The sequence below is a fragment of the Scatophagus argus genome, chromosome 17 (assembly GCF_020382885.2).
Source record: "Scatophagus argus isolate fScaArg1 chromosome 17, fScaArg1.pri, whole genome shotgun sequence".
Classification (NCBI taxonomy): Eukaryota; Metazoa; Chordata; class Actinopteri; family Scatophagidae; genus Scatophagus; species Scatophagus argus.
This window is the reverse complement of record NC_058509.1, coordinates 1,631,764-1,658,506: the sequence shown is the minus strand read 5'-3', so window position 1 is coordinate 1,658,506 and position 26,743 is coordinate 1,631,764. Positions and strand designations below refer to the sequence as shown.

Below are 26,743 nucleotides of genomic sequence, written 5' to 3'. Positions count from 1 at the left end.
AATATTATTTTCCATTTATATCAATCCACACTAAATATTTTTGTGATTATATTTACATTTGTCAAGATTTATTGGAGAGATTTTCTTTTCAATGATCCTTTTTGAATTTGTGTTACTGAGAGAGAAATTAATATTTCATGTATATTTCTTGAACAATTCACAAAAAAATAAACCTCAAGTACATGTTCATATTTTGTGTTTTAAACACTTTATCCAGTTATGACATGAACTGGGTAAACTGGGAATGTGTTTGTTGAGTGTTTGTGTCAAAGTCAGAGAGCCGTGTCTCTCTACAGTGAGAGGTTTTTGTACGGCGGCTCAATCAGTTTGTATCACTGTGGTACACGTTCGGTGGAGGAACCAGACTGGATGTTGGAGGTAAGTACATTTTACTCTGTTAATCAACCAAGTGTTATATTTTTACTGTTTGAATTACACATCTGTAGACCTTACTGCAATGTTTTGTTGGAAATTTGATATTTGATGTGTTTGATCAAATTCTTGAAGGCTTCACATTGTTGTTAACCAGACTGAAATCAACTTCACTGAAGTTTTTTCTCTAAATTTTGACAATTTTAATTGAAGAAAACTACTCAGAATTACTGTGTCTGAAGAAAATATTCTAAAAACTTTAACTTCTAATATTTCAGGTCAGTAATTTGTAGTTCAGAGTTCAGTGTTCATGGGTGTGACTCGATCTTTCTCCCAGACTGATGAAGTCATTCAACGTATTTTCTGTGAGGATTTTATGAGTTTGAAAAAGTGGTTCAGTAGTTAAAAATATTCATTTGAATGTTTCAGTAATGAAGCCTGACTGTTCAGTGATGATTCCTGCTTACATGAAGAGAACAAACACATTTCATCATTTATCAGCTTTTGGCTTCAGACAAGAAATATTTAAGAAAGTTAAAACAAGAAAAGTCTGACAATCTTCATCCCACATGTCAAATTTTTAGCTAAAACCTTTTGAATGTTTATTTTATCAAACAAATCTTATTTTCCAAAGTTACTGTGTCAGTTTGAACTTTTCCTCTGTGGTACTGAAACCTGTCTGTTGCCATGGTTCAGCAGTGATGCCTGTCTGTTGCTATGGTGACTGAGCTCAGAGGGGGAAGTGAAACGTTTAAGAGCAGTTTCATCCAATCTGAGGAAGAGCAACAGAACTAGAAGCCTCCTCTGCTGCAGCCAACAGGATGGAGTTTAGTTGAGCTCATATAAACTTTATTAATGTGTCTCTGTGCAGCGGGTCGAGTCGTCCCCACCCTGACGGTGCTGCCCCCCTCCAGTGAGGAGCTGCAGCAGGGGAAGGCCACGCTCATGTGTCTGGCCAACAAGGGCTTCCCCTCAGACTGGAGTCTGTCCTGGAAGGTGGACGGCAGCAGCAGCGGCAGCAGCAGCTGGGAGGAGAGCAGGAGCCCCGGGGTGCTGGAGAAGGACGGCCGCTACAGCTGGAGCAGCACCCTGAGGCTCCCTGCAGACCAGTGGGGGAAGGTGGGCTCTGTGACCTGTGAGGCCACCCAGGGCTCCCAGACTCCACTCTCAGAGACACTGAGGAGAGACCAGTGTTCCCAGTCCTGAGCTGACTCACTGGGACTCTGCTACTGGTTTTACTCTCAGTCTGTTCTCTGCAGCTTTGTGTCTTTGTTTCCTGCATCCAATCTCTGATTTGTTTCATTGGTGACGTTTTGTTTCTCTCTGTAATTTACTTTTTCAACACAATAAAGACTAATTCATCAAATCACTTGTTGTCATTTAAGTTATTGTTCAATCAACTTTTGCTATTTAAGCAGTTCTTTCAAATCGACAAAGAATGAAATCAACTCAAAGTTTCTAAAATCGCTTACTCTCATGAAATTAATTGTGTGATCATATGATAATGTGTTTAACATTTTTGATAATCTGAAAACAAAAAGTGTCTTCTGTGACTACCTGCTTTGCCTAACATGTTTTCATCCTGATGGTTTAAAGAGTTAATGGAGATATTCATCAAATCAGCATTTGTTGTTAGATTTGTATTAATGCATCATGTTAATGCATTTTTCACTTTGCCATGTGTTTCTTTTTGAGAATCAGAATCTATTTTAAGTACAAAGGAAATATTGTGGGGAGTTTGACATTTGCTGCCTTGGTTTTTTTATTGTTTGATGGAAGCGAACCCACATACTGATCATACAAGACCTTCATTAATCGTTGAAGTAAATAAGAACAAACTATGTCAACAAGCAGACTTTCAATGTAATTCATGTTGAAGTAGTTATCATTTCATTGCACAGACAGGCCTCAATACCCGTGAATTGTGAACTGCTGTGACGGTAATCTCATTCATTGCAAGGGATTTAATTGTTCAGTGACTTCACGAAAAAAAAAAGCATTGGTGTAGTACAGTTAATCGAGTATTACTTTCTATCCAGTTCATTAAGAGCGTGTGTTTGTATGTGTCTCTGGATCATTAGTCAGCGCAAAAAGTCACAACAGTAACAAATCAATTTATTCCAGATTACTTTTTAATAGTTTAAAACTGTCAATACTTTTGGTAGTCATTTCAGTTTTATCCATAACAATTATTTTTGTCAAAAATAAACATGGTGATTACAAGCGAAATAACACAACTTTTAAAATTATTTTAAAATTAAAATTTTATGTGTATGTGCTGTTAATTTGTCAGAAATTATTCCATACATCTTAATTTATAAAATTTCATTTGCAATAATGGGTTTTCAGGGTCATATATAAAAAGTAGGACATCATCTGCGTAAGGTGACATAATGAGTTCAATTTGAGCTTTCCCATCTCTCTCTCTCTCTATGCATCTCTCATTACACATGTCAACAGTCATGTCTTCTTTCTTATGTATTGTTGATGGTTTTAATGTTTTCACATAAAGGAAATGTCCTCAAGTAGTGATTTCCTTGTGATTTATTTCACACAGTGTTACATGCAGGCAGGTTTGTGTGTGTCTCTTGTTCCCTGTTGTGTTCCACAGGTGTCAGCTGTGGGAGTGGATCCACCTGTGCTGCCGGGCTGCCCTGCTGATTGGTTCATTGAAGCTTACGTCTAGCCAATCATCATTCAGGGACCTTGTCATATAGGCCAGCACACCTGTCTGCGCTCTCTCTCGCTCTCTCTCTCTGGACATTGGTCTGTGTTTGTCAAGCCGCAAAAATAGAGGTAAAAGTATGTGGTGGGAGATTTTGGCGAAGTAGGTGAGTTTGGGGTACCCCATACATTTGTGCAGCACATGGTGGTTTTTGTTAATGCACACTAGGGTTATTGGTTGGTGCCACCTGCTGTATTTAATTTATTTAAGTCCTTTTTTTAGATCAGAGATAGGTAGGCCTTTTGTTTGTTCTTTTGTTCTTAGCAGTTGAGAGTAGTTAGGCCTAGTTTTTTTGTACTGTTTTTCGATTGTTTTGGCACAACCACTCATTCCCAATTCTCCCCCACATTTGTTTAGGTGTTGTTCCTGTTGTGTTCAGTTTCTGACAGAAATAAAAGCATCTTTACTTTTCTCCACCACATGGACTTGGACTCCTTTAAATTGTTTGGTTGAGGTGTTACAGCTTCCAGCATTTCCCTAGACTCCACCTCAATGGGGCCGTAACAAGCAGTGACAAGTGACAAGTTTTTATTTCGTTGCCAAATTTCTCATATTAGAAACACTCGTTAGAATAAGTTATGAACTGGCAACAAGACTGTCCTACTCTTAGTCATGTCTTCATACTTGAAGACATGATTAAATAATAAATGTAGAAATCTTCATGATAGTTGCAGATTCGTTTGTGTAACAATACCCTAATGGTCAAATATTTATATTTTTAAGATTCTCTGTTGTAGTTATTGTAAATTTGTGTGTAACAAACATTTCTACACATGAGAACAACTGCATGGTAATTACTAAGTAATATCTATAAAATGTCAAATAAATCTCTAAATGTATCATAAATATTTTATAAATCTGAAATAAAAAGCAAAAATCAGGATAAATCAGGGCAAAACAATGAGTGAGATCAAAAATTTAAATCTGGAAATACTGATATGCTTCGTCTCTTAAAAAACCCAACCTCAAACACAAGTAAAAGATGAAACAAGTAAAGACTTAAAGTGTTACTGAGTCACATATTACATAAATCATTTTAGGTTTCAATGGAAAAAATACAAAATAAAATATGACAAAAATATGTCCGAATGGCATTTATACTAATTTTGCAATAAATTAAATGTGCCATTGATGAGATGCAATTTGGTATAATAACTGAAAAGTATTTAACTGTTTATGACAACGGTAAAGAGATTTAAAAAATTACACTTTCAGTGTTCACATGTGAAATAAACCAAATAAGGAATTGAAATCATACTACAACAGAGCTTACAGATCACAGTCAAAAATGTTTTCATGTCACTTTAACTAAAAGTGTTCAGTAAATTATAATTAAACATTTTTGAATTAACACAGTGTTGTTTCAGTTTCTGTGCAGCTGTTGATTCAGATCAGTTCCTCTCCAGCTGAGGAGGTTTTTGTACGACGTTGTTTCACTGTGTGAACGGGCGGCTCTCAGACTGCTGACAGTAATAAACTCCTGAATCTTCACCCTGAACTCCACTGATGGTCAGAGTGAAGTCAGTCCCAGATCCACTTCCACTGAAACGATCAGGAACTCCAGAGTAACGAGTTGTATCATAATAAATTAAGAGTTGAGGAGCTCCTCCAGCTTTCTGAAGGTACCACTGCATGTCAGCACTAACACTTGAACTGGCTTTACAGCTGATGGAGACAGTCTGTCCTGGAACAACAGACTGAGTCTGAGGAGACTGAGTCAGGATGATTTCTCCTGATGAATCTAGAAAACATGAAAAAGAGCACAAGGTTATCGAGGCAAATCCAGTGTGGAGAAAGATGATCAACATCCAAACAGAAGAGGATCATCTCTTTAACATGGAGAACAGATGGAAGAAGGTAAATGCTGCTTGTTTCACTGTTTCTCCATCACAGCAGAACATGACTGTGGTGAACCTGGCTGCATCCTGAAGCAAAGTTTTCAGAAGAGAGTCTCACCCTGAACAAGGAGCCCCAGGGTGAGCAGCAGTAGGATCAGGGACATCATCATTGTGCTGCCGGCAGGTCAGTGGCTCTGAAAGGCCTGGACAGCCACTGATCAACACTGGCCTCTTAACGGCTGGGAGCACAGAGGCAGGACACATATGCAAACACACAGAGTCAGTGGACTGTAGCTGTCCTCAACATGTCCTGCTGTTTCCCCCTCACTGCTGACACCACCCAACTACACATTTACATGCAGAGGACACTGAAGAGTCTGGTAGCAGCAGGTCTGACATGTTTGTAGGTGTTTGTAATGTGGACATTTTGAACAAGTAAAGCAGTGATGAGGGATGAGGGGATGCTGAGACCGAGACTCCAACCAGACCTGTTGGACATGTGGGCGGAGCCAGAAGACATGGAAGTCTTCATCAGTTACAGGTGGACAGATTTCTTTATCTCAAGTCCATGTAGTGACAGAGAGACACACCAGATGCCCTCAGACTTTCCCTCCTTCCTCCATCACCTGACTGCCTCATCCATCTTCACACCTGCAGGGAGGATGAGAAAAGTGGGAACCACTTTTCTCAGCCTCCCTGCAGTTTCCTGCCAACTTCCTCAGCTGCACCTCGTTCCCTCATCAGTCACTCACTACATATACCAGCCCACCTCCACTGTGTCCTTGTCATGGATTCCAGTGTTTCTTTCTTCCCTCATGTTTTATGTCCTTAACTGGGACCTGTACCTGTCTGTAAGCCTTTCTACATCACTGTCCATTATTTCTCACTGGGAAGATCACATATTGACTTTAATTTAGAAAGTTGTAGTTCTGTGGTGTTTTGTGTCTGGAAATGCTGTCAGAGATGTATGAAGTATTTCAAATATATAAACAACTGTAGATTTATTCTTTATGTTGGGGAGGCAATTAATTATGGAACAACACAGAGAAATTGTTAAAAATCAGAGTGTTTTCTGTGTTCACTGTGTGTCCTCAGTGAAGTGTATCAGTCTCTGCAGGAGCTTCCAGCTGCAGCAGTCAGTTCAGTTTCTGTTCAGTCTGACTGAGGGAGGTTTTTGTACGACCATTTTTCACTGTGTGAACACATCTTTACTGTTGATATAGTGAGCACTCTGACAGTAGTAAACTGCTGCATCTTCAGCCTGGACTCCACTGATGGTCAGAGTGAAGTCAGAGTTTGATCCACTGCCTGTAAAACGACTTGGAATCCCTGATGCTCGATTGGTAGCACCGTAAATGAGGAGTTTAGGAGCTTCTCCATCTCTCTGTTGGTACCAGGCTAAAAAGTGGTATGGGCTGCTATAAAAAACATCCTGACTGGTCCTGCAACTGATGGAGACGGAGCCTCCAACAGCAGAGCTCACTGCTGCAGGCTGAGTCACTGTGACCTGTCCTCTGGACTCTGAGGACACAGAGACAAAAACATAAAGCAGCGTCATGGTTTTGTGGGCTTCATTTCGGATGTTCATAGAGGAGAGGAGTTTGATTCTCTGGACTTTACCTGTGAAGCAGCAGCAGAGGAGAGTCCAGATGAGGACGCAGATCAAAGTCATGTTTTTGATGAGGAGGATTTCTGTGGCTTCTGTTGTCATGAAGGACAGCTGTCAGTCATCCAGTGTTCAACTCTCAGGACTATAAACTCTCCCAGAGCACTGGAGCATGGTGCTGCTGATGCAAAGTGGCTCTCTATGGAAATGCTCTGACTGACTCCAGCAGGGACTTGGATTACTCTCATGGTGCTGCTCAGAGAGTTTGATTCTCTGGACTTTACCTGTGAAGCAGTAGTTTTGCCATGTTCTTGTTGTGTTTCCATTGGAGAATGAAAAACTTTTCTCATTCAAAAGGAAATATTGTGGGTAGTTTAAAATTTGCAGCCGTGGTTGTTGTTGTTGTTTGATTGGAAGTCAATCCAAATAATGTACATACAGGACCCTCGCTAGTCATTGAAGTAAATAAGAACGAACTATGGCAACAAGCAGACGCAATAAAAATTGCTGTCATGGTAACACATGTTGAAGTAGTTGTTGCCTCAATTCAGACAGACCTCATGTGTTAGAGGCTGTGATGGTGAAATTCATTTTTAGAAAATGTTCAGTGACTCTTAATGAAAAAACTGTTTGTGTAGTATAGTTTATTGAATCTTACTCTTTATCCAGTTTGTTAGGTGTGGGCGTTTGTCTGTCATTGGATCATTAATGAGTGCACAAACAGTCACAAATCAGTGTGTTCAAGGTTACTTTTTAATACTGTGGATATCATCAGTGATCATTCCAGTTTTATATAAATAAATTGTTTTTAGTGACAATACACATGGTAAAATGATAACACTGTATCACAAAACTTATGAATGTTTATCCAACAATATCCATGTTTTATGTGTACATGTTGTTAATCTGTCATGCAAATTCTTCTGTACATCTGAATTTAAAAAATTTCATCTTTAATAAGGATTTTCAGTTTTAGAAACAAAAAGTAGAGTATCATCTGCATAAAGTGATATAACAACTCTTATTTGAGATTTTATCTTTCTCTCTCTCTCTATTTTTCCATCATGACACATTGCATCAATCATGTCTTCTTTCTCATTTGTGGTTGATGGTTTTAATAATTAGAAACAATGAAAATGTGATCAAGTAGTGATTCCCTTGTGGTTTAATTATTTTTTATCAAAGTCTTTATTTCCTTGCCAGTTATTTCACTACGGAAACACTGGAGCTGGGGCTGGAGTGGAGGCTGCCTGGGCTTCAGGAGCCGCAGGTGACCCTGATGTCTTTGGTCCAGAAGATCATGCACCTGGCCAGGCAGGACTCCAATGTGCGATGCTGTGGCTGTCTGAAACTCTTCCTGACGCGTGATACGGGCTTCTTGTTCCCGCAAGGCAGCTTCCATCTGCCGGGTCTCTGCTGAGTCCATACTGGCCAGTGTGTACTGTCAAGCTGGGGCTTGAAGCAGGACTCAGATGCAGAGACTCGAGTTCACAAGATCAGCCTTTATTAAAGAAGTCTGAGGCAATACCCCTTGGCAGAGTGGTAAAACAAAGAGGCTATGTAAATATCCTGACGTGTGTTCTTTCTTAGAGGGGAACACACAGCTATGAAACATTAACAAAGAAATGAAGAAACAAAAACGGGCTATGAAAAATTATGAAACAAAGGACGCTCCCAAGGGGGGAACAACTCTACTATCTAAGGTAATATATCTAACATCAAAAAATCACTCCTAGCGGAGGAAAATCAAAAACTAAAATCAAAACTAACTAAACTAACTAACTCACTACATATACCAGCCCACCTCCACTGTGTCCTTGTCATGGATTCCAGTGTTTCTTTCTTTCTTCGTGTTTTATGTTTTATTTCTCACTGGGAAGATCACACATTGGCTTTAATTTAGAAAGTTGTAGTTCTGTGGTGCTTGTGTCTGGAAATGCTGTCAGTGATGTATGAAGTATTTTGAATATGAAAACATCTGTAGATTTATTCTTTATGTTGTGTGGGCAATTAATTATGGAAAAAAATAAAAATTATTAAAAATCAGAGTGTTTTCTGTGTTCACTGTGTGTCCTCAGTGAAGTGTATCAGTCTCTGCAGGAGCTTCCAGCTGCAGCAGTCAGTTCAGTTTCTGTTCAGTCTGACTGAGGGAGGTTTTTGTACGACCATTTTTCACTGTGTGAAGCAGTCATACTTGCTACAGTCAAAATTACCCAAACAGTAGTAAACTGCTGCATCTTCAGCCTGGACTCCACTGATGGTCAGAGTGAAGTCAGAGTTTGATCCACTGCCTGTAAAACGACTTGGAATCCCTGACTGTCGAGTGCTAGCCCTGTAAATGAGGAGTTTAGGAGCTTCTCCAGCTCTTTGTTGGTACCAGGATAACAAGGGTTTACCACTTGAAGACCCTACATAAACATTCTGACTGGTCCTGCATCTGATGGAGACGGAGCCTCCAATAGCAGAGGTCACTGCTGCAGGCTGCTGAGTCACTGTGACCTGTCCTCTGGACTCTGAGGACACAGAGACAAAAACATAAAGCAGCGTCATGGTTTTGTGGGCTTCATTTCAGAGGGACGGATGTTCATAGAGGAGAGGAGTTTGATTCTCTGGACTTTACCTGTGAAGCAGCAGCAGAGGAGAGTCCAGATGAGGACGCAGATCAAAGTCATGTTTTTGATGAGGAGGATTTCTGTGGCTTCTGTTGTCATGAAGGACAGCTGTCAGTCATCCAGTGTTCAACTCTCAGGACTATAAACTCTCCCAGAGCACTGGAGCATGGTGCTGCTGATGCAAAGTGGCTCTCTATGGAAATGCTCTGACTGACTTGTTTTCATCCTGATGGTTTCAAGTGTTAATGAAGATACTGATCAATCAGCAGTTGTAATTAGATTGTTTTTAATGCATTATTGGACACATTAGAAAAGTTTAAGCACAAAGCCTTAATGACAGGAAGTGCATCTTTCCCCATTTTATAATGATTTTATGACTGGGTAAAATGTTCTTCTATAGTCATCAGTTTTATCTGTTTCAGTGAGCCTTGTTAATAATACCCATGTTTTAACATTTCAATACAAAGCCGTGCCACTGTTGTCAGTCAGGTATAACTATGATGATGGTTCAGAGAAAAAGTTTGATCGGTTCTCAGATAACCCTAAATCTTTAAAAATAAGAGAAGGTCACCCAGGGCTCCCAGACTCCACTCTCAGAGACACTGAGGAGAGACCAGTGTTCCCAGTCCTGAGCTGACTCACTGGGACTCTGCTACTGGTTTTACTCTCATTCTACCCTCAGTCTTTTCTCTCTTTCTTCTTCTCTCTTTCTCATGATGTTTCCACATTAACGTGTTCTTGCTTCTGTTGACGGATTCAACAATTTCCATCAATAAAGATTTCATCATGTGTATGATAAAAGTCAATCATTTTCTGAATATGTTTCTTTTATTTGTAACATGAGTAACATTTGTTAGATTAATGCAAAAAGTCACAACATTAACAAATCTAATTTTTCCGGATTATTTTCCAATTTCATGTAAACAGTGGTTGTGTTCTTGATGTCATGTCAGTTTCATCCTGTTTTATTAACTCTGGCAACAATCCACATGGCAAAATTATTTCATTGGTGAATAATAAAGTCTTTATTACTACTGTCTTCCCTTGAGGATCCATGTGTAATGTTCACGTCTTGCTCACTAAAGTATCCTTCTGATCTGACATAAAATGTAGATATTAAAAATGATTTTAAGGATTATAATAAAAAGCAGGGTATCATCTGCATAAAGTGATATCTACTTCTATCTCTGTCTCCACATTCATCACAAGATGAATGTTGACTTTGTGTTTGTTGCAGTGATGCTGATGTTCTGTGTATATTAAAACGAGAAAGGCCAAGCAATGAACTCAATGATGTCCACAAAGATCATTACAATGACTGCTGTCATGTTGCTGTCTTAAATTAAAACAGCAGACATTATAAATCAAATCCTCAGAGGTTTCCTTAGAAGCATTTTAAATGTTAGATGATCCTTTTCTGAAGACAAGATGAGATGATCTGAGTGTTTGCCCTCTGAGTTTCCATTTTAAAGTCTGAAAGTCTGATAATTTCAATACTTCAAGAAGACGTTCATTTGATTTTTATTAATCCATCACATTCACATATATATCACGTTTTGCCATATTCATGTTGTGTTTCCACTGGAGAATGTAAAACTTTTCTCATTCAAAAGGAAATATTGTGGCTAGTTTAAATTTTGCAGCTGTGGTGTTGTTGTTTGATTGGAAGCGAATCCTCATAATGTACATACAGGACTCTTGTCAGTCATTAAAGTAAATAAGACAAACTATGGCAACAAGCAGACACAATAAAAATTGTTGTCATGGTACCACATGTTGAAGTAGTTGTTGCTTCAATTCAGACAGACGTCATGTGAGAGGCTGTGATCTTGAACTTCAGTCATTTTTAGAAAATGTTCAGTGACTCTTAATGAAAAAACTGTTTGTGTAGTTCAATACGATCCGCCCAGCTTTCAATACGATCCGCCCAGCTCTCCTCCAAGGCAAGCTGTCCCTGCTGAACGTGCCTGACCCCATCTGCCGGTGGATCACTGACTTCCTGACAGATAGGAAACAGCACGTGAGGCTGGGGAAGAATGTCTCGGACACCCGGACCATCAGCACCGGTACCCCCCAGGGCTGTGTACTTTCCCCTCTGCTCTTCTCCATCTACACCAACTGCTGCACCTCCGGCCACCAGTCTGTCAAGCTGATTAAGTTTGCAGACGACACCACCCTCATCGGCCTCATCTCGGACGGGCATGAGTCCGCCTATAGGAGGGAGGTGGACCGTCTGGTGTCCTGGTGCAGTAACAACCACCTGGAGCTGAACGCCCAGAAGACGGTGGAGATGATCATTGACTTTCGGAAAGTGCCAGCTCCATCGCTCCCCCTCACCCTGACAGACACCCCCATCTCCACGGTGGACTCCTTCTGCTTCCTGGGTACCACCATCACCCGGGACCTCAAGTGGGAGCTGACCATCAGCTCCCTCATCAAAAGGGCCCAGCAGAGGATGTTCTTCCTGCAGCAGCTGAGGAAACTCAAGGTGCCTGCCAAGATGATGGTTCAGTTCTACACGGTCATCATTGAGTCCATCCTCACCTCCTCCATCACCGTGTGGTACGCTGGGGCCACTGCCAGGGACAAGCTCAGACTGCAGCGTGCTGTGCGCTCTGCTGAGAAGGTGATCGGCTGCAGCCTTCCATCTCTACAAGACCTGTACACCTCCAGGACTCTGAGGCGTGCAGGTCGGATCACAGCTGACCCTTCTCACCCTGGACACAGACTCTTTGTAAAACTCCCTTCAGGCAGGAGGTTATGGTCCATTCGGGCCAAAACCTCACGCCACAAGTACAGTTTCTTCCCCTGTGCTGTTGGACTGTTGAACACCAACTGACTAACATGCTGCCCTGCACCTTAGCAATTGATTTTGCTCATTCACTGTCCACCTGCTGTTCATTTGCACTGTTTACCTCACCCACTTGCACTATACTCCACCCTGCACTACCCTACTTTTACACTACCTCCAGAAAAATATTTATTTCACTTATTTTATTTTGTGTTACCTTATTCTATTTTATTTTTATTTTATTCTTCAATTATATGTTACTGCTACATTCTATGTATGCACCAATCACCAAGACAAATTCCTAGTAATGTGAAACCTCTTCACTTACATGGCAATAAAGTCTTTTCTGATTTCTGATTTCTGATAGTTTACTGAATCTTACTTTTTATCCAGTTTGTTAGGTGTGGGTGTTTGTCTGTCATTGGATCATTAATGAGGGGACAAACAGTCACAAATCATTGTATTCAAGGTTACTTTTTAATACTGTGGATATCATCAGTGATCATTGCAGTTTTATATAAATAAATTGTTTTTAGTGACAATACACATGGTAAAACGGTAACACTCTGTATCACAAAACTTACGAATGTTTATCCAACAATATCCATGTTTTATGTGTAGTTAATCTGTCAGGCAAATTCTTCTGTACATCTGAATTTCAAAAATTTCATCTTTAATAAAGATTTTCAGTTTTAGAAACAAAAAGTAGAGTATCGTCTGCATAAAGTGATATAATAACTCTTATTTGAGATTTTATCTCTCTCTCTATTTTTCCATCATGGCACATTTCATCATTCATGTCTTCTTACTCATGTGTGGTTGATGGTTTTGATAATTGGAAACATTGAAAATGTGATGAAGTATTGATTCGCTTGTGGTTTAATTTTATCAAAGTCTTTATTTCCTTGCCATATATTTCATAACAGAAACACTTGTTAGAATGAGGTAGGAATTCTTGGCAACAAGACTGTCCTGCCATGTTTCATGTCGTCTTGTCTTGTGTTTCCATGTATTAGATTCTAAGTGTTTGTCATGTCCTGTTTAATTTTGAAAGCGTCACTTCCCCTATGTGTCTGTTTTATTTAACTTTGCTTTGGTTATCCTGATTGCTTTCTCCTCCCTTAATGTGTTTCACCTGTCTCTCGTTACGTTGTCTCTTTAGTCCTCGTCCTCCCCGTCACTCTTTGTCAGGTCATTGTTTTGTCCTCATGTGTTCATGCTAGGATTTTCTTGTCTCGTCTCCCATGTTTTTGCCACAGCTTTTTGTACTTTTTTCTTGATCCTTGTGCCACAGTGCCACCATTTTGAATTCTTTTGATTTAAATTAAAGACTGTTATTTTGGACCTCCGCCTGCCTGCCCTTTTTGACTCTGCATCAGAGCTTTTTGTGTAATTAAACAACATGCGATTATAATAAAATATGATGATGAGTTGAGATGAGATGATGAATGGTGAGAAGTCTGTGTGTGTGTGTGTGTGTGTGTGTGTCCTCAGTGAAGTGTATCAGTCTCTGCAGGAGCTTCCAGCTGCAGCAGTCAGTTCAGTTTCTGTTCAGTCTGACTGAGGGAGGTTTTTGTACGACCATTTTTCACTGTGTGAAGCAGTCATACTTGCTACAGTCAAATTCACCCACACAGTAGTAAACTGCTGCATCTTCAACCTGGACTCCACTGATGGTCAAAGTGAAGTCAGAGTTTGATCCACTGCCTGTAAAACGATCTGGAATCCCTGATTCCCGAGTGCTAGCAAGATAAATGAGGAGTTTAGGACCTTCTCCATCTCTCTGTTGGAACCAGGATAAATAGTTGCTATTAACATTGTGACTGGTCCTGCATCTGATGGAGACGGTTCCTCCAATAGCAGAGCTCACTGCTGCAGGCTGCTGAGTCACCGTGACCTGTCCTCTGGACTCTGAGGACACAGAGACAAAAACATAAAGCAGCGTCATGGTTTTGTGGGCTTCATTTCAGAGGGACGGATGTTCATAGAGGAGAGGAGTTTGATTCTCTGGACTTTACCTGTGAAGCAGCAGCAGAGGAGAGTCCAGATGAGGACGCAGATCAAAGTCATGTTTTTGATGAGGAGGATTTCTGTGGCTTCTGTTGTCATGAAGGACAGCTGTCAGTCATCCAGTGTTCAACTCTCAGGACTATAAACTCTCCCAGAGCACTGGAGCATGGTGCTGCTGATGCAAAGTGGCTCTCTATGGAAATGCTCTGACTTTGTTCTGCTGACATACATGATTACTCAGGGCACAAAGTCATAGCAGTTACACATCAATTTATTCCAGATGACTCTTGAGTCGTTCAAGGCTGTGGAAATCTTTTGTTATCATTCCGGTTTTGTCTATATTATTTATTTTTGGTAACCATGCATATGGTCAAATGGTTAATGTGTTCTTAATTTCTCATAGAAATTATTCTGCATGTTTGAATTTCACTTTTCATCTTTTATAAGGATTTGCAGTATTAGAAACAAAACAATAGGGTATCATCAACATAAAGTGATATAACCAATCTCATTTTAGATGTTACATTCTTATCGATCTCCCATTACACGTTTCAACATTCATGTTTTCTTACTTGTGTGCTCTGGATGGTTTTATTAGTTCAAAATAATCACAATTTCATCAGACTGTGATTTTCTTCTGGTTTATTTTCAAGTGAAAATTCTTGTACCATCAATACTTTGCCATACATTTCATAACTAAAACACTTGTCAGAATAAGATATGAAGTCATGGCGATCAGATTGTCCTGCTTTTATTCTCTTGTTCAAACTTTCATGACTGTGGAAATCATCATAGTTCCAGGTTTGTTTGGTATCAATGAACCTGTCTAATAATACCCATTATGATTAAATGTTCATATGCATACAATTATATCAATGAAAATGATTATAGTTGAAATACCTGTAACCAAGTGTGAAGCTGAAGTCAATGGTCATGATCAAAAATTCTCTCAATAGCTTTCAAAGTGTGGTTCTTTTTAAGCTTTTATGAAGTCAGACAACATGGGATTTTAGTAAAATTTGCATGCACTTTGAAATGTGGGTCAGGATTCGTGTTCATTTATGGGAAAGCAACAAAGTTGATTGATTCATTATAACTGATGAAATTGTGTCTGTATATGTGTGGAGACTGACTGAAGTTCCCGAACTTCACTGGTCATTCAGGGTTTTTGATTTAGGTAGATTCGTATCTATTTGTTAACTGTAACAATGTCCATACAGTTTTTGATGTAGAAAAGTACAGTCTCCTGCTGGTCAAATAGAACCCCAGTGGTCAGATCAAAACAGTTTTGTAGTTGAGAGAGAGCTCCTTCAGGCCAGGTTTTTATTGTCTTTATTTGTGGCTTTGTTTGTCTTCTCAGAGGCTCTGTAAGCATGTTTAATGTTGGACTAAACATGATCCAGTGTTTTATCCCCCCTGGTGGCGCAATCCACGTACTGGACGAATTTGGGGAGCACAGACTTTAAACACGCTTGGTTGAATTCTCCAGCAACAATAAAAACTCCATCATGATGGGTAAACTGTTGTTCCTTTATGATGCCGAGCAGGAGGCTAAAGGTTGTGCTAATATTAACAGCCGGGGTATGCAGACAGCCGACACGATAGCTACCGTGAGCTCTCTCTGTAAGTAAAAAGGTCTGCACAAGACTGCCAGAACCTCTAAATCAGGAGAGTAATGCATGTCGATGATCCTGTTGTTATTACACCATTCGCTATGCACGTAAACACAAGAAGAAGAAGAAGAATCAGCTTTATTGACAGTATATATATTTTTACATACACACACTGAATTTGTGTTCTTCATTTGACCCATCCTTAGTTGAACACACACATGCAACACCTGGCAAATTACATGCAGTGAAACACACACAGGAGCAGTGGGCAGCATCAAGCACCCGGGGAGCATATTGGGGGGGGTTAAGTGCCTTGCTCAAGGGCACATCAGCCGGCTAATGGAGGGGGGGAGCATTTTTCGCATTACCACACCCATCCGGTGGGGGAATCGAACCGGCGACCCTCCGATCACAAGCTGCTTCTCCAACCTCTAGGCCACGGCTGCTCCCCACAAAGTCCCCCTCCTTTGCTTTTACCCAAGTCTTTGTTTCGGTGCTACTGGTGTAGCATGCGGTCCGTAAGCTGAACAGCAGCGTCGGGGAAGCCACGTCTCCGTAATGAGAAGAACGCTGCAGTCTCTCACAAAGTTGTTCATGACCATCTGTAACTTCAATTCATCCATATTATGCGTGATGGATCTGGTGTTAGTGAGGAAGACACTCGGTAGCGGTGGTCTGCGGGGTTGTTTCCTTAGCCTGGCATTACTGCCCAACCGGCATTCTCCAACTCGGAGAGCTATGAGCAGCAGCACTCCTGCACGCCGCCATCTTCCAAGCATGAAAAATAAGGATTTTCAGTTTTAGAAAAAAAACATAGAATATCATCTGCATAAAGTGATATAACAACTCTTATTTGAGATTTTATCTTTCTCTCTCTCTATTTATCTCTTAGGACACATTTCATCATTCTTGTCTTCTTACTCGTGTGGTTGATGGTTTTAATAATTGGAAACAGTGAAAATGTGATGAGGTAGTGATTCCCTTGTTGTTTAATTTTATCAAAGTCTTTATTTCCTTACTATATACTTCATAACGGAAACACTTGTTTGAATAAGGTAGGAACTCTTGGCAACAAGACTGTCCTGCTTTTATTCATTTCTTCACAAATTCATATCTATAAAAATTTTCCTCAAAGTTGAAAGTTTGTCTGGTATCAATCCATCTGTATAACAACCCATGATGGTCAAATGTTTAGATATTTTATATTACATAAACATAACTGCTTATACTTGAAAAAGCTGTAAATAATGATGAAGCTGAGGTCAAAGGTCATGATCAAGAATTGTCTCATAAATGATCAAAGGTTAGCTCTTCCTGAGTTTTTGTGAAATTAAATAACATGGGATTATAATGAAATATGAATGAATGGTGAAAAGTCTGCGTGTGCACTGATTCAAACTTTGATGACTGTGGAAATCTTCATCATAGTTTCAGGTTTGTTTGGTATCAATGAACCTGTCTAACAATACCCATTATGATTAAATGTTCATATACATAAAATTATATCAATGAAAATGATTAAAGTTGAAATAGCTGTAACCAAGTCTGAGGCTGAAGTCAATGGTCATGATCAGAAATTCTCTCAATAACTGTCAAAGTGTGGTTCTTTTTAAGCTTTTATGAAGTCAGACAACATGGGATTTTAGTAAGATTTGCACGGACTTTGAAATGTGGGTCAGGATTCGTGTTCATTTGTGGGAAAGCAACAAAGTTAATTGATTCATTATAACTGATGGACTTGTGTCTGTATATGTGTGTGTGTGTGTGTGTCCTCAGTGAAGTGTATCAGTCTCTGCAGGAGCTTCCAGCTGCAGCAGTCAGTTCAGTTTCTGTTCAGTCTGACTGAGGGAGGTTTTTGTACGACCATTTTTCACTGTGTGAACACAGCTTTACTGTTGATGGCATGATAACTCTGACAGTAGTAAACTGCTGCATCTTCAGCCTGGACTCCACTGATGGTCAGAGTGAAGTCAGAGTTTGATCCACTGCCTGTAAAACGACTTGGAATCCCTGATGCTCGAGTGCTAGCAAGATAAATGAGGAGTTTAGGAGCTTCTCCATCTCTCTGTTGGTACCAGGCTAACCAGTGGTATGGGCTGCTATAATGAACATTCTGACTGGTCCTACACCCGATGGAGACGGTTCCTCCAATAGCAGAGCTCACTGCTGCAGGCTGAGTCACTGTGACCTGTCCTCTGGACTCTGAGGACACAGAGACAAAAACATAAAGCAGCGTCATGGTTTTGTGGGCTTCATTTCAGAGGGACGGATGTTCATAGAGGAGAGGAGTTTGATTCTCTGGACTTTACCTGTGAAGCAGCAGCAGAGGAGAGTCCAGATGAGGACGCAGATCAAAGTCATGTTTTTGATGAGGAGGATTTCTGTGGCTTCTGTTGTCATGAAGGACAGCTGTCAGTCATCCAGTGTTCAACTCTCAGGACTATAAACTCTCCCAGAGCACTGGAGCATGGTGCTGCTGATGCAAAGTGGCTCTCTATGGAAATGCTCTAACTGGCTTGTTTCCATCCTGATGGTTTCAAGTGCTAATGAAGATGCTGATCAATCAGCAGTTGTAATTCGATTATTTTTAATGCATTATTGGAAACATTAGAAAAGTTTAAGCACAATGCCTTAATGACAGTAAGTGCATCTTTCCCCATTTTGTAATGCTTTCATGACTGAGTAAAATGTTCTTCTGTCGTCATTAGTTTTATCTGTTTCAGTGAACCTTGTTAATAATACCCATGTTTAAAACATTTCAATACAAAGCCGTGCCACTTCCCACACCAAGATTGGTGTGGGAAGCTTATAAAGCTTACATTCGAGGCATGATTATATTGTAACGTCCCTGCAAGAATGTTCCATGGTGTTAATGTTGACAGAGTTGATGTTAATGTTAGAGTCAGATCAGTTAGAGTTGAGAGCTAGGAGTTTTATGGTTTCCTACAGTCTGTGAATGCATGTGTGGTTGGATGAGAGAGTGAGGGGGCGGGGGAGCTGAGGGAGAGAGAGTGTGTGCCGGTGAGTGTAAAAGGAGTTGGAAAAAGGAACAAGAGAGAGACAGACTGTTGTTTTTGTGGGATCCTATTTTCGTTGTTTTGGTGTGGTTACGACTGACAGTCACTGACTTGTTCTTCAGTAAATGAAGGTTTGCTGAACAACTCCTCATCATTCTTTACATGTCCAGCCGGACGTTACAATATCATACTCTAGTAAGAAAAAAAAGGAGCGTTCTTAAAAACAATCACAAGTTGAAAAGAAAATCAAAAAATTAGAGGAAGATTTTCACAGATCCAAATCGGATGGGGTGCTTAGAGAGTTAAAGGAGGCACAACGACTGTTGACTAATTTACTAACAAAGAAGGCTGAGTCTGATATTCTGTTTGCTAGAGAAGACTTTTTGAATTTGGAAATAAGCCAAATAAGTTCTTGGCTCGTCTTGCTGGAAACTCTCCTCAAAAAGCTTTTATTTTGGCAACATCTAATGAGGATCAAATCCATCAAACAAAGAATACAAAGATTAATGAATGCTTTCAGAAATTTTATGAAACATTGTATACCTCAGAATTGATCAACGATACACTTACCAGTAGTAATTTCTTAGATGGCTTACAGATACCTCAGCTAACAGAAGAACGAGCTAAACTGTTGTCAGGACCTGTTACAGTAACAGAAATTGATAAAGAAATCTCCACACTCCAACCAGATAAGAGTCCAGGGGCTGATGGATTCTGTGCTCAGTTTTATAAAAAGATTAAAGCAAAATTAATAAATTATTACAACGTGTGTTCAACAGATCTTTTGAAGAGGGTGAACTCCCAAAGTCTATGTATTTAGCTTATATTATAGTTATCCCCAAAAAAGGGAAAGATCCACAACAACGTGCTTCTTATCGCCCGATTAGCTAACTTGGAGTGGATGTAAAAATACTTTCAACAATAACGGCTAATCGATTAGAAAAAGTGGTGACTGATATTCTTATTGCAGACCAAACAGGGTTTATAAAAGGCTGTACTTCATCAAATAACACAATATGTTTAATTAATATTATTCATCATCTTAATTTTCATCAAACTCCAAGTGCTACAGTGGTATGAAAAAGTTTGGGCACCCCTGATCATTTTCAGGATTTTCCTTTATAAATCATTGGTTGTTCGGATCAGCAATTTCAGTTAAATATATCATATAGCAGACAAACACAGTGATATTTCAGAAGTGAAATGAAGTTTATAGGATTAACAGAAAGTGTGCAACAATTACTTAAACAACATTAGGCAGGTGCATAAATTTGGGCACCACAACAGAAAAATGACATCAATATTTCGTAGATCCTCCTTTTGCAGAAATAACAGCCTCTAAACGCTTCCTATAGCTTCCAATGAGGGTCTGGAGTCTGGTTGAAGGTATTTTTGACCATTCTTCTTTACAAAAAATCTCCAGTTCAGTCAGGTTTGATGGTTTCCGAGCATGGACAGCCCGCTTTAAATCACACCACAGATTTTCAATAATGTTCAGGTCTGGGGACTGAGATGGCCATTCCAGAACGTTGTAGTTGTTCCTCTGCATGAATGCCTTTGTAGAGTTTGAGCAGTGTTTGGGGTCGTTGTCTTGTTGAAGTATCCAGCCCCGGCGCAACTTCAACTTTGTCACTGATTCTTGAACATTGTTGGCAAGAATCTGCTGATACTGACTGGAATCCATGCGACCTTCAACTTTTACAAGATTGCCAGTACCTGCACTGGCCACACAGCCCCACAGCATGATGGAACCACCACCAAATTTTACTGTGGGTAGCAAGTGTTTGTCTTGGAATGCTGTGTTCTTCTTCCGCCATGCATACCGCCCCTTGTTATGTCCAAATAACTCAATTTTACATTCATCAGTCCACAGCACCTTATTCCAAAAGGAAGCTGGCTTGTCCAAATGTGCTTTAGCATACCTCAAGCGACTCTGTTTGTGGCATGTGCGTAGAAAAGGCTTCCGCCGCATTACTCTCCCATACAGCATTCCTTGTGCAAAGTGCGCTGAATAGTTGAACGATGCACAGTGACACCATCTGCAGCAAGATCATGTTGTAGGTCTTTGGAGCTGGTCTGTGGGTTGAGTTTGACCGTTCTCACCATTCCTCGCCTCTGCTTATCAGAGATTTTTCTTGGCCTGCCACTCCGGGCCTTAACTAGGACTGTGCCTGTGGTCTTCCATTTCCTCACTATGTTCCTCACAGTGGAAACTGACAGCTTAAATCTCTGAGCCAGCTTTTTGTATCCTTCCCCTAAACCATGATGTTGGACAATCTTTGTTTTCAGGTCATTTGAGAGTTGTTTTGAGGCTCCCATGTTGCCACTCCTCAGAGAAGATGCAAAAGGGAGAACAACTTGCTACTGGCCACCTGAAATACCCTTTCTCATGATCGGATTCACCTGTGTATGTAGGTCAAGGGTCAATGAGCTTACCAAACAAACTTTGTGTTCCAATAATTAGTGCTAAAGGTACTCAAATCAATAAAACAACAAGGGTGCCCAAATTTATGCACCTGCCTAATGTTGTTTAAGTAATTGTTGCACACTTTCTGTTAATCCTATAAACTTCATTTCACTTCTGAAATATCACTGTGTTTGTCTGCTATATGATATATTTAACTGAAATTGCTGATCCGAACAACCAATGATTTATAAAGGAAAATCCTGAAAATGATCAGGGGTGCCCAAACTTTTTCATACCACTGTACAGTAACGATGGATGCAGAAAAAGCATTTGATCGTATTGAGAGAAAATATATGGTTGAAGTGTTGGAGAGATTTGGCTTTCAATCAGATTTTGTTCAATGGGTACAGCTTTTATACAAACTGCCTCAGTCTCAACAAATTGTCTAATTTCTGCCCAGTTTCAACTTAACAGAGGTACAGCTCAAGGGTCACCACTCAAGGGTCGTCACTTCTGTTGTTTTCTCTAGCTATAGAGCCAGCAATTGCTGTTCGACAAACCTCCAATATCAAAGGAACTATGATAGGAACAACACAGTTAATGTACATTAAAACAATAAAGACTAAGCAATGATGCCCAAACAGATCATTACAATGACTGCTGTCATGTTGCTGCTTTAAATTAAAACAGCAGACATTGTAAATCAAATCCTCAGAGGTTTTCTTAGCAGCATTTTTAATGTTAGATGATCATTTTCAGAAGCCAAGATGAGATGATGTGATTGTTTGCACTCTGATTTTGTGTTTCAAAGTCTGAAAGATAACCATTGATTTGTTCTAAACAGCTCAATTTATTACAAATGTGTGATTATGAACGTTGTTGAAATTGAAGTTTCCAGTAAAACATTATCCACGCCAGTCTAGAAGGAGTTTGTAGTTTCTAGCACTGATCTCATTGATCGGAATAATCATACATTTCAGACACTCCACTATGAAACTGTTGTGTGTGTGTCCTCAGTGAAGTGTATCAGTCTCTGCAGGAGCTTCCAGCTGCAGCAGTCAGTTCAGTTTCTGTTCAGTCTGACTGAGGGAGGTTTTTGTACGACCATTTTTCACTGTGTGAACACATACTGACTGTTGATATAGTGAAAACTCTGACAGTAGTAAACTGCTGCATCTTCAGCCTGGACTCCACTGATGGTCAGAGTGAAGTCAGAGTTTGATCCACTGCCTGTAAAACGACTTGGAATCCCTGATGCTCGATAGCTAGCAGCGTAAATGAGGAGTTTAGGAGCTTCTCCATCTCTCTGTTGGTACCAGGCTAAATAGTGGTAGCTGCTATAATAAACATTCTGACTGGTCCTACAACTGATGGAGACGGAGCCTCCAATAGCAGAGCTCACTGCTGCAGGCTGCTGAGTCACTGTGACCTGTCCTCTGGACTCTGAGGACACAGAGACAAAAACATAAAGCAGCGTCATGGTTTTGTGGGCTTCATTTCAGAGGGACGGATGTTCATAGAGGAGAGGAGTTTGATTCTCTGGACTTTACCTGTGAAGCAGCAGCAGAGGAGAGTCCAGATGAGGACGCAGATCAAAGTCATGTTTTTGATGAGGAGGATTTCTGTGGCTTCTGTTGTCATGAAGGACAGCTGTCAGTCATCCAGTGTTCAACTCTCAGGACTATAAACTCTCCCAGAGCACTGGAGCATGGTGCTGCTGATGCAAAGTGGCTCTCTATGGAAATGCTCTGACTGACTCGTCTTTTGACTTTCTTTTCTTCATTATTGTCATTATGCAAGCATAAAATTTCGTTATGCTTGCATAATGACGATAAAGACTCTTGAATCTTGAATCTTGAATGTATGTGAGATTTTAGGAACATCAGTCAGTGCACCAAGTCACAACAGTAAAAAGTCATTTTATTCCAGAATCCTTTTAAAAGTTTTAAAATATGGATGTTTTTGGCAAACATTCCAGTTTTATCTACTGTATATTAATTATTTTTGGTAGCAATACACATGGTAAGATGATTACACTCTAAATAATGTTTTCCCAGTGACATCCATATTTTATGTGAATCTGTTATTAATTTGTCAGAGAAATTATCATATCTGAATTGATACATTTGTTATCAGGATTTTGTGTATAATAAATAAAAAGTAGACTATCATCTGCATAAAGTGAAATAACAAATTGAATTTGAATTGAATTTTTATATTTCTCTTTTTCTCTGTCGATCTCTAATTACACGTGTCAACATTCATGTCTTCTTGTGTGTGGTTGATGGTATTGACAGTTGGAACCAATGAAAATGTGACTGTGTGTTTTTGCACTTAATTTTCAGAAAAGTGAGGAGTCTTGTGACTTCATTTCTTTTTCATAAATTTCAAATCAGAAACAGAATAAGGTATGAAGTCATGTCAACAAGACTGTCATGAAGATTTTCAGCTTTAATTCAAGGGGTCTGACAAAAGTGTGGCATTAACCATTGAGGTATTACAGCCATTTTTATACACCCACTTCCATTTTTGGTGGCTCATAAATGTTGGACGAAATGGCTGACAAAGCAGTTTCATGGCCAGGTATGACCTTTACCTTTGTTATTATATGAAAAATCAAGCAGGTAAAGGTCTGCAGCTGGTTTTAGGTGTAACATTTGCATTTGTTAGCTGTTCACTAGAACATTCAACATGAGGTCTAAAGAGGTGTCTCTGATAGTGAAAGTGGCTGACAACAATTGGCTGAAAAAAAAATAAAAGAAACGAGAGCAAATAAAATCAACACATCGTAGTGATACCAGCACCATCGGACATGGCCAAACCAACAGTTTGGAACATTCTTAAAATGAAGGAATTAACTGGCAAACTCAGCAACACCAAAAAACCTGGAAAACCACAGAAAACTGTTGACAAAGCACTGAAAGCTGAAAGTCTTCACTTGACTCACATCTTGTGCATTTCATTTCGATATGATGGTGTGCAGAGGCAAATGCCTGATATGGACCTTAGTGTACATGGTAAACGATAATATTAAATCATCTTTTATAATTAAGCATGTACAGTGTGTGTGTGTGTGTGTGTGTGTCTTCAGTGAAGTGTATCAGTCTCTGCAGGAGCTTCCAGCTGCAGCAGTCAGTTCAGTTTCTGTTCAGTCTGACTGAGGGAGGTTTTTGTACGACCATTTTTCACTGTGTGAAGCAGTCATTCTTGCTACAGTCAAAATCACCCTTACAGTAGTAAACTGCTGCATCTTCAGCCTGAACTCCACTGATGGTCAGAGTGAAGTCAGAGTTTGATCCACTGCCTGTAAAACGACTTGGAATCCCTGATGCTCGAGTGCTAGCATAGTAAATGAGGAGTTTAGGAGCTTCTCCATCTCTCTGTTGGTACCAGGCTAAATAGTGGTAGCTGCTATAATAAACATTCTGACTGGTCCTACAACTGATGGAGATGGAGCCTCCAATAGCAGAGCTCACTGCTGCAGGCTGAGTCACTGTGACCTGTCCTCTGGACTCTGAGGACACAGAGACAAAAACATAAAGCAGCGTCATGGTTTTGTGGGCTTCATTTCAGAGGGACGGATGTTCATAGAGGAGAGGAGTTTGATTCTCTGGACTTTACCTGTGAAGCAGCAGCAGAGGAGAGTCCAGATGAGGACGCAGATCAAAGTCATGTTTTTGATGAGGAGGATTTCTGTGGCTTCTGTTGTCATGAAGGACAGCTGTCAGTCATCCAGTGTTCAACTCTCAGGACTATAAACTCTCCCAGAGCACTGGAGCATGGTGCTGCTGATGCAAAGTGGCTCTCTATGGAAATGCTCTGACTGACTCCAACAGGGACTTGGATTACTGTCATGATGCTGGTCATCAATGGATCAATCACTTGATCACAGTATTGATTAGGAATGTGTCAGAGCTCATCTGTATGTTTGGTTTGAGTTTGATGGACTAATTTTCTTACACAATATTTTGTGACTTTGCCGTAATTAAAAAAAAACAAACAAACATCATTCTGTGACAAATTTAACAAAAATATTATTTTAATTTATTATATTTCACAGTAAACATGATTGTGATCATATTTACATTTGTCAGGATTAATTGGAGAGATGTCATGTTTTCAATTTGTGTTACTGAACAATACATGAATATTTCTTGTATATTTCCCCAAAATTTCAAAAAGAAAACCTCAGGTACGTATACCAGTTGTACTTTATCCAGTTATGACATGAACTGGGTAAACTGTGAACGTGTTTGTTGAGTGTGTTTGTGTCAAAGTCAGAGAGCCGTGTCTCTCTACAGTCAGAGGTTTTTGTACGGCGGCTCAATCAGTTTGTATCACTGTGGTTGACTTTTGGTGGAGGAACCAGACTGGATGTTGGAGGTAAGTACATTTTACTCTGTTAATCAACCAAATGTTATATTTTTACTGTTTGAATTACACATCTGTAGACCTTACTGCAATGTTTTGTTGGAAATTTGATATTTGATGTGTTTGATCAAATTCTTGAAGGCTTCACATTGTTGTGAACCAAACTGAAATCAACATGACTGAAGTTTTTTCTCTAAATTTTGACAATTTTAATTGTAGAAAACTACTCAGAATTACTGTGTCTGAAGAAAATGTTTAAAAAACTTTAACTTCTAATATTTCAGGTCAGTAATTTGTAGTTCAGAGTTCAGTGTTCATGGGTGTGACTCGATCTTTCTACCAGACTGATGAAGTCATTCAACATATTTTCTGTGAGGATTTTATGAGTTTGAAAAAGTGGTTCAGTAGTTAAAAATATTCATTTGAATGTTTCAGTAATGAAGCCTGACTGTTCAGTGATGATTCCTGCTTACATGAAGAGAACAAACACATTTCATCATTTATCAGCTTTTGGCTTCAGACAAGAAATATTTGAGAAAGTTAAAACAAGAAAAGTCTCACAATCTTCATCCCACATGTCAGATTTTAAGCTAAAACCTTCTGAATGTTTATTTTATCAAACAAATCTTACTTTCCAAAGTTACTGTGTCAGTTTGAACTTTTCCTCTGTGGTACTGAAACCTGTCTGTTGCCATGGTTCAGCAGTGATGCCTGTCTGTTGCCATGGTGACTGAGCTCAGAGGGGGAAGTGAAACGTTTAAGAGCAGTTTCATCCAATCTGAGGAAGAGCAACAGAACTAGAAGCCTCCTCTGCTGCAGCCAACAGGATGGAGTTTAGTTGAGCTCATATAAACTTTATTAATGTGTCTCTGTGCAGCGGGTCGAGTCGTCCCCACCCTGACGGTGCTGCCCCCCTCCAGTGAGGAGCTGCAGCAGGGGAAGGCCACGCTCATGTGTCTGGCCAACAAGGGCTTCCCCTCAGACTGGAGTCTGTCCTGGAAGGTGGACGGCAGCAGCAGCGGCAGCAGCAGCTGGGAGGAGAGCAGGAGCCCCGGGGTGCTGGAGAAGGACGGCCGCTACAGCTGGAGCAGCACCCTGAGGCTCCCTGCAGACCAGTGGGGGAAGGTGGGCTCTGTGACCTGTGAGGCCACCCAGGGCTCCCAGACTCCACTCTCAGAGACACTGAGGAGAGACCAGTGTTCCCAGTCCTGAGCTGACTCACTGGGACTCTGCTACTGGTTTTACTCTCATTCTGCTCTCAGTCTGTTCTCTCTTTCTTCTTCTCTCTTTGTCTTGACGTGTTTCAACATTAAAGTGTTCTTGCCTTTCTTCATGTTGTCAGCATTTTCAAACAATAAAGAGTTTCTCATGTGTATTATAA

At 40.1% G+C, this 26,743-nt stretch overlaps 1 protein-coding gene and 6 gene segments (V, D, J or C); 2 read left to right on the top strand and 5 right to left on the bottom strand.

The window, feature by feature from the left end:
- The first annotated feature begins 224 nt into the window (after positions 1-224).
- Positions 225-26,743, top strand: LOC124074899. The segment is given in 4 exon segments: positions 225-233; positions 327-378; positions 1,244-1,604; positions 26,601-26,743. Coding segments are annotated over 3 exon segments (396 nt in total).
- Positions 4,215-5,443, bottom strand: LOC124075044. The segment is given in 2 exon segments: positions 4,215-4,838; positions 5,054-5,443. Coding segments are annotated over 2 exon segments (360 nt in total).
- LOC124074897 lies at positions 6,038-9,264 on the bottom strand. Its single transcript, XM_046418237.1, has 4 exons — positions 9,162-9,264; positions 8,717-9,054; positions 6,556-6,607; positions 6,038-6,456 (listed from the first exon to the last, which is right to left on the bottom strand). The coding sequence occupies exons 1-4, from the start codon at positions 9,250-9,252 to the stop codon at positions 6,125-6,127; spliced, it is 813 nt and encodes a 270-aa protein (XP_046274193.1). The 5' UTR covers positions 9,253-9,264; the 3' UTR covers positions 6,038-6,124.
- On the bottom strand, positions 17,367-17,930 carry LOC124075026. The segment is given in 2 exon segments: positions 17,367-17,769; positions 17,877-17,930. Coding segments are annotated over 2 exon segments (384 nt in total).
- LOC124075030 lies at positions 22,033-22,593 on the bottom strand. The segment is given in 2 exon segments: positions 22,033-22,434; positions 22,542-22,593. Coding segments are annotated over 2 exon segments (384 nt in total).
- On the bottom strand, positions 23,973-24,681 carry LOC124075032. The segment is given in 2 exon segments: positions 23,973-24,505; positions 24,613-24,681. Coding segments are annotated over 2 exon segments (381 nt in total).
- LOC124074896 lies at positions 25,245-26,743 on the top strand (the record flags this gene model as incomplete). The annotated part of the segment is given in 2 exon segments: positions 25,245-25,374; positions 26,240-26,743. Coding segments are annotated over 2 exon segments (465 nt in total), but the record flags the coding sequence as incomplete, so codon positions are not given.

Coding starts and splice junctions, on each gene's coding strand:
- LOC124074897 (XM_046418237.1), bottom strand. CDS start 9,252: ATGACAACAGAAGCCACAGAAATCCTCCTCATCAAAAACATGACTTTG. Junction 9,055..9,161: donor CCTCTGCTGCTGCTTCACAG/GTAAAGTCCAGA, acceptor CTGTGTCCTCAG/AGTCCAGAGGACAGGTCACA. Junction 6,608..8,716: donor AGTATGACTGCTTCACACAG/TGAAAAATGGTC, acceptor CTCATCAAAAAC/ATGACTTTGATCTGCGTCCT.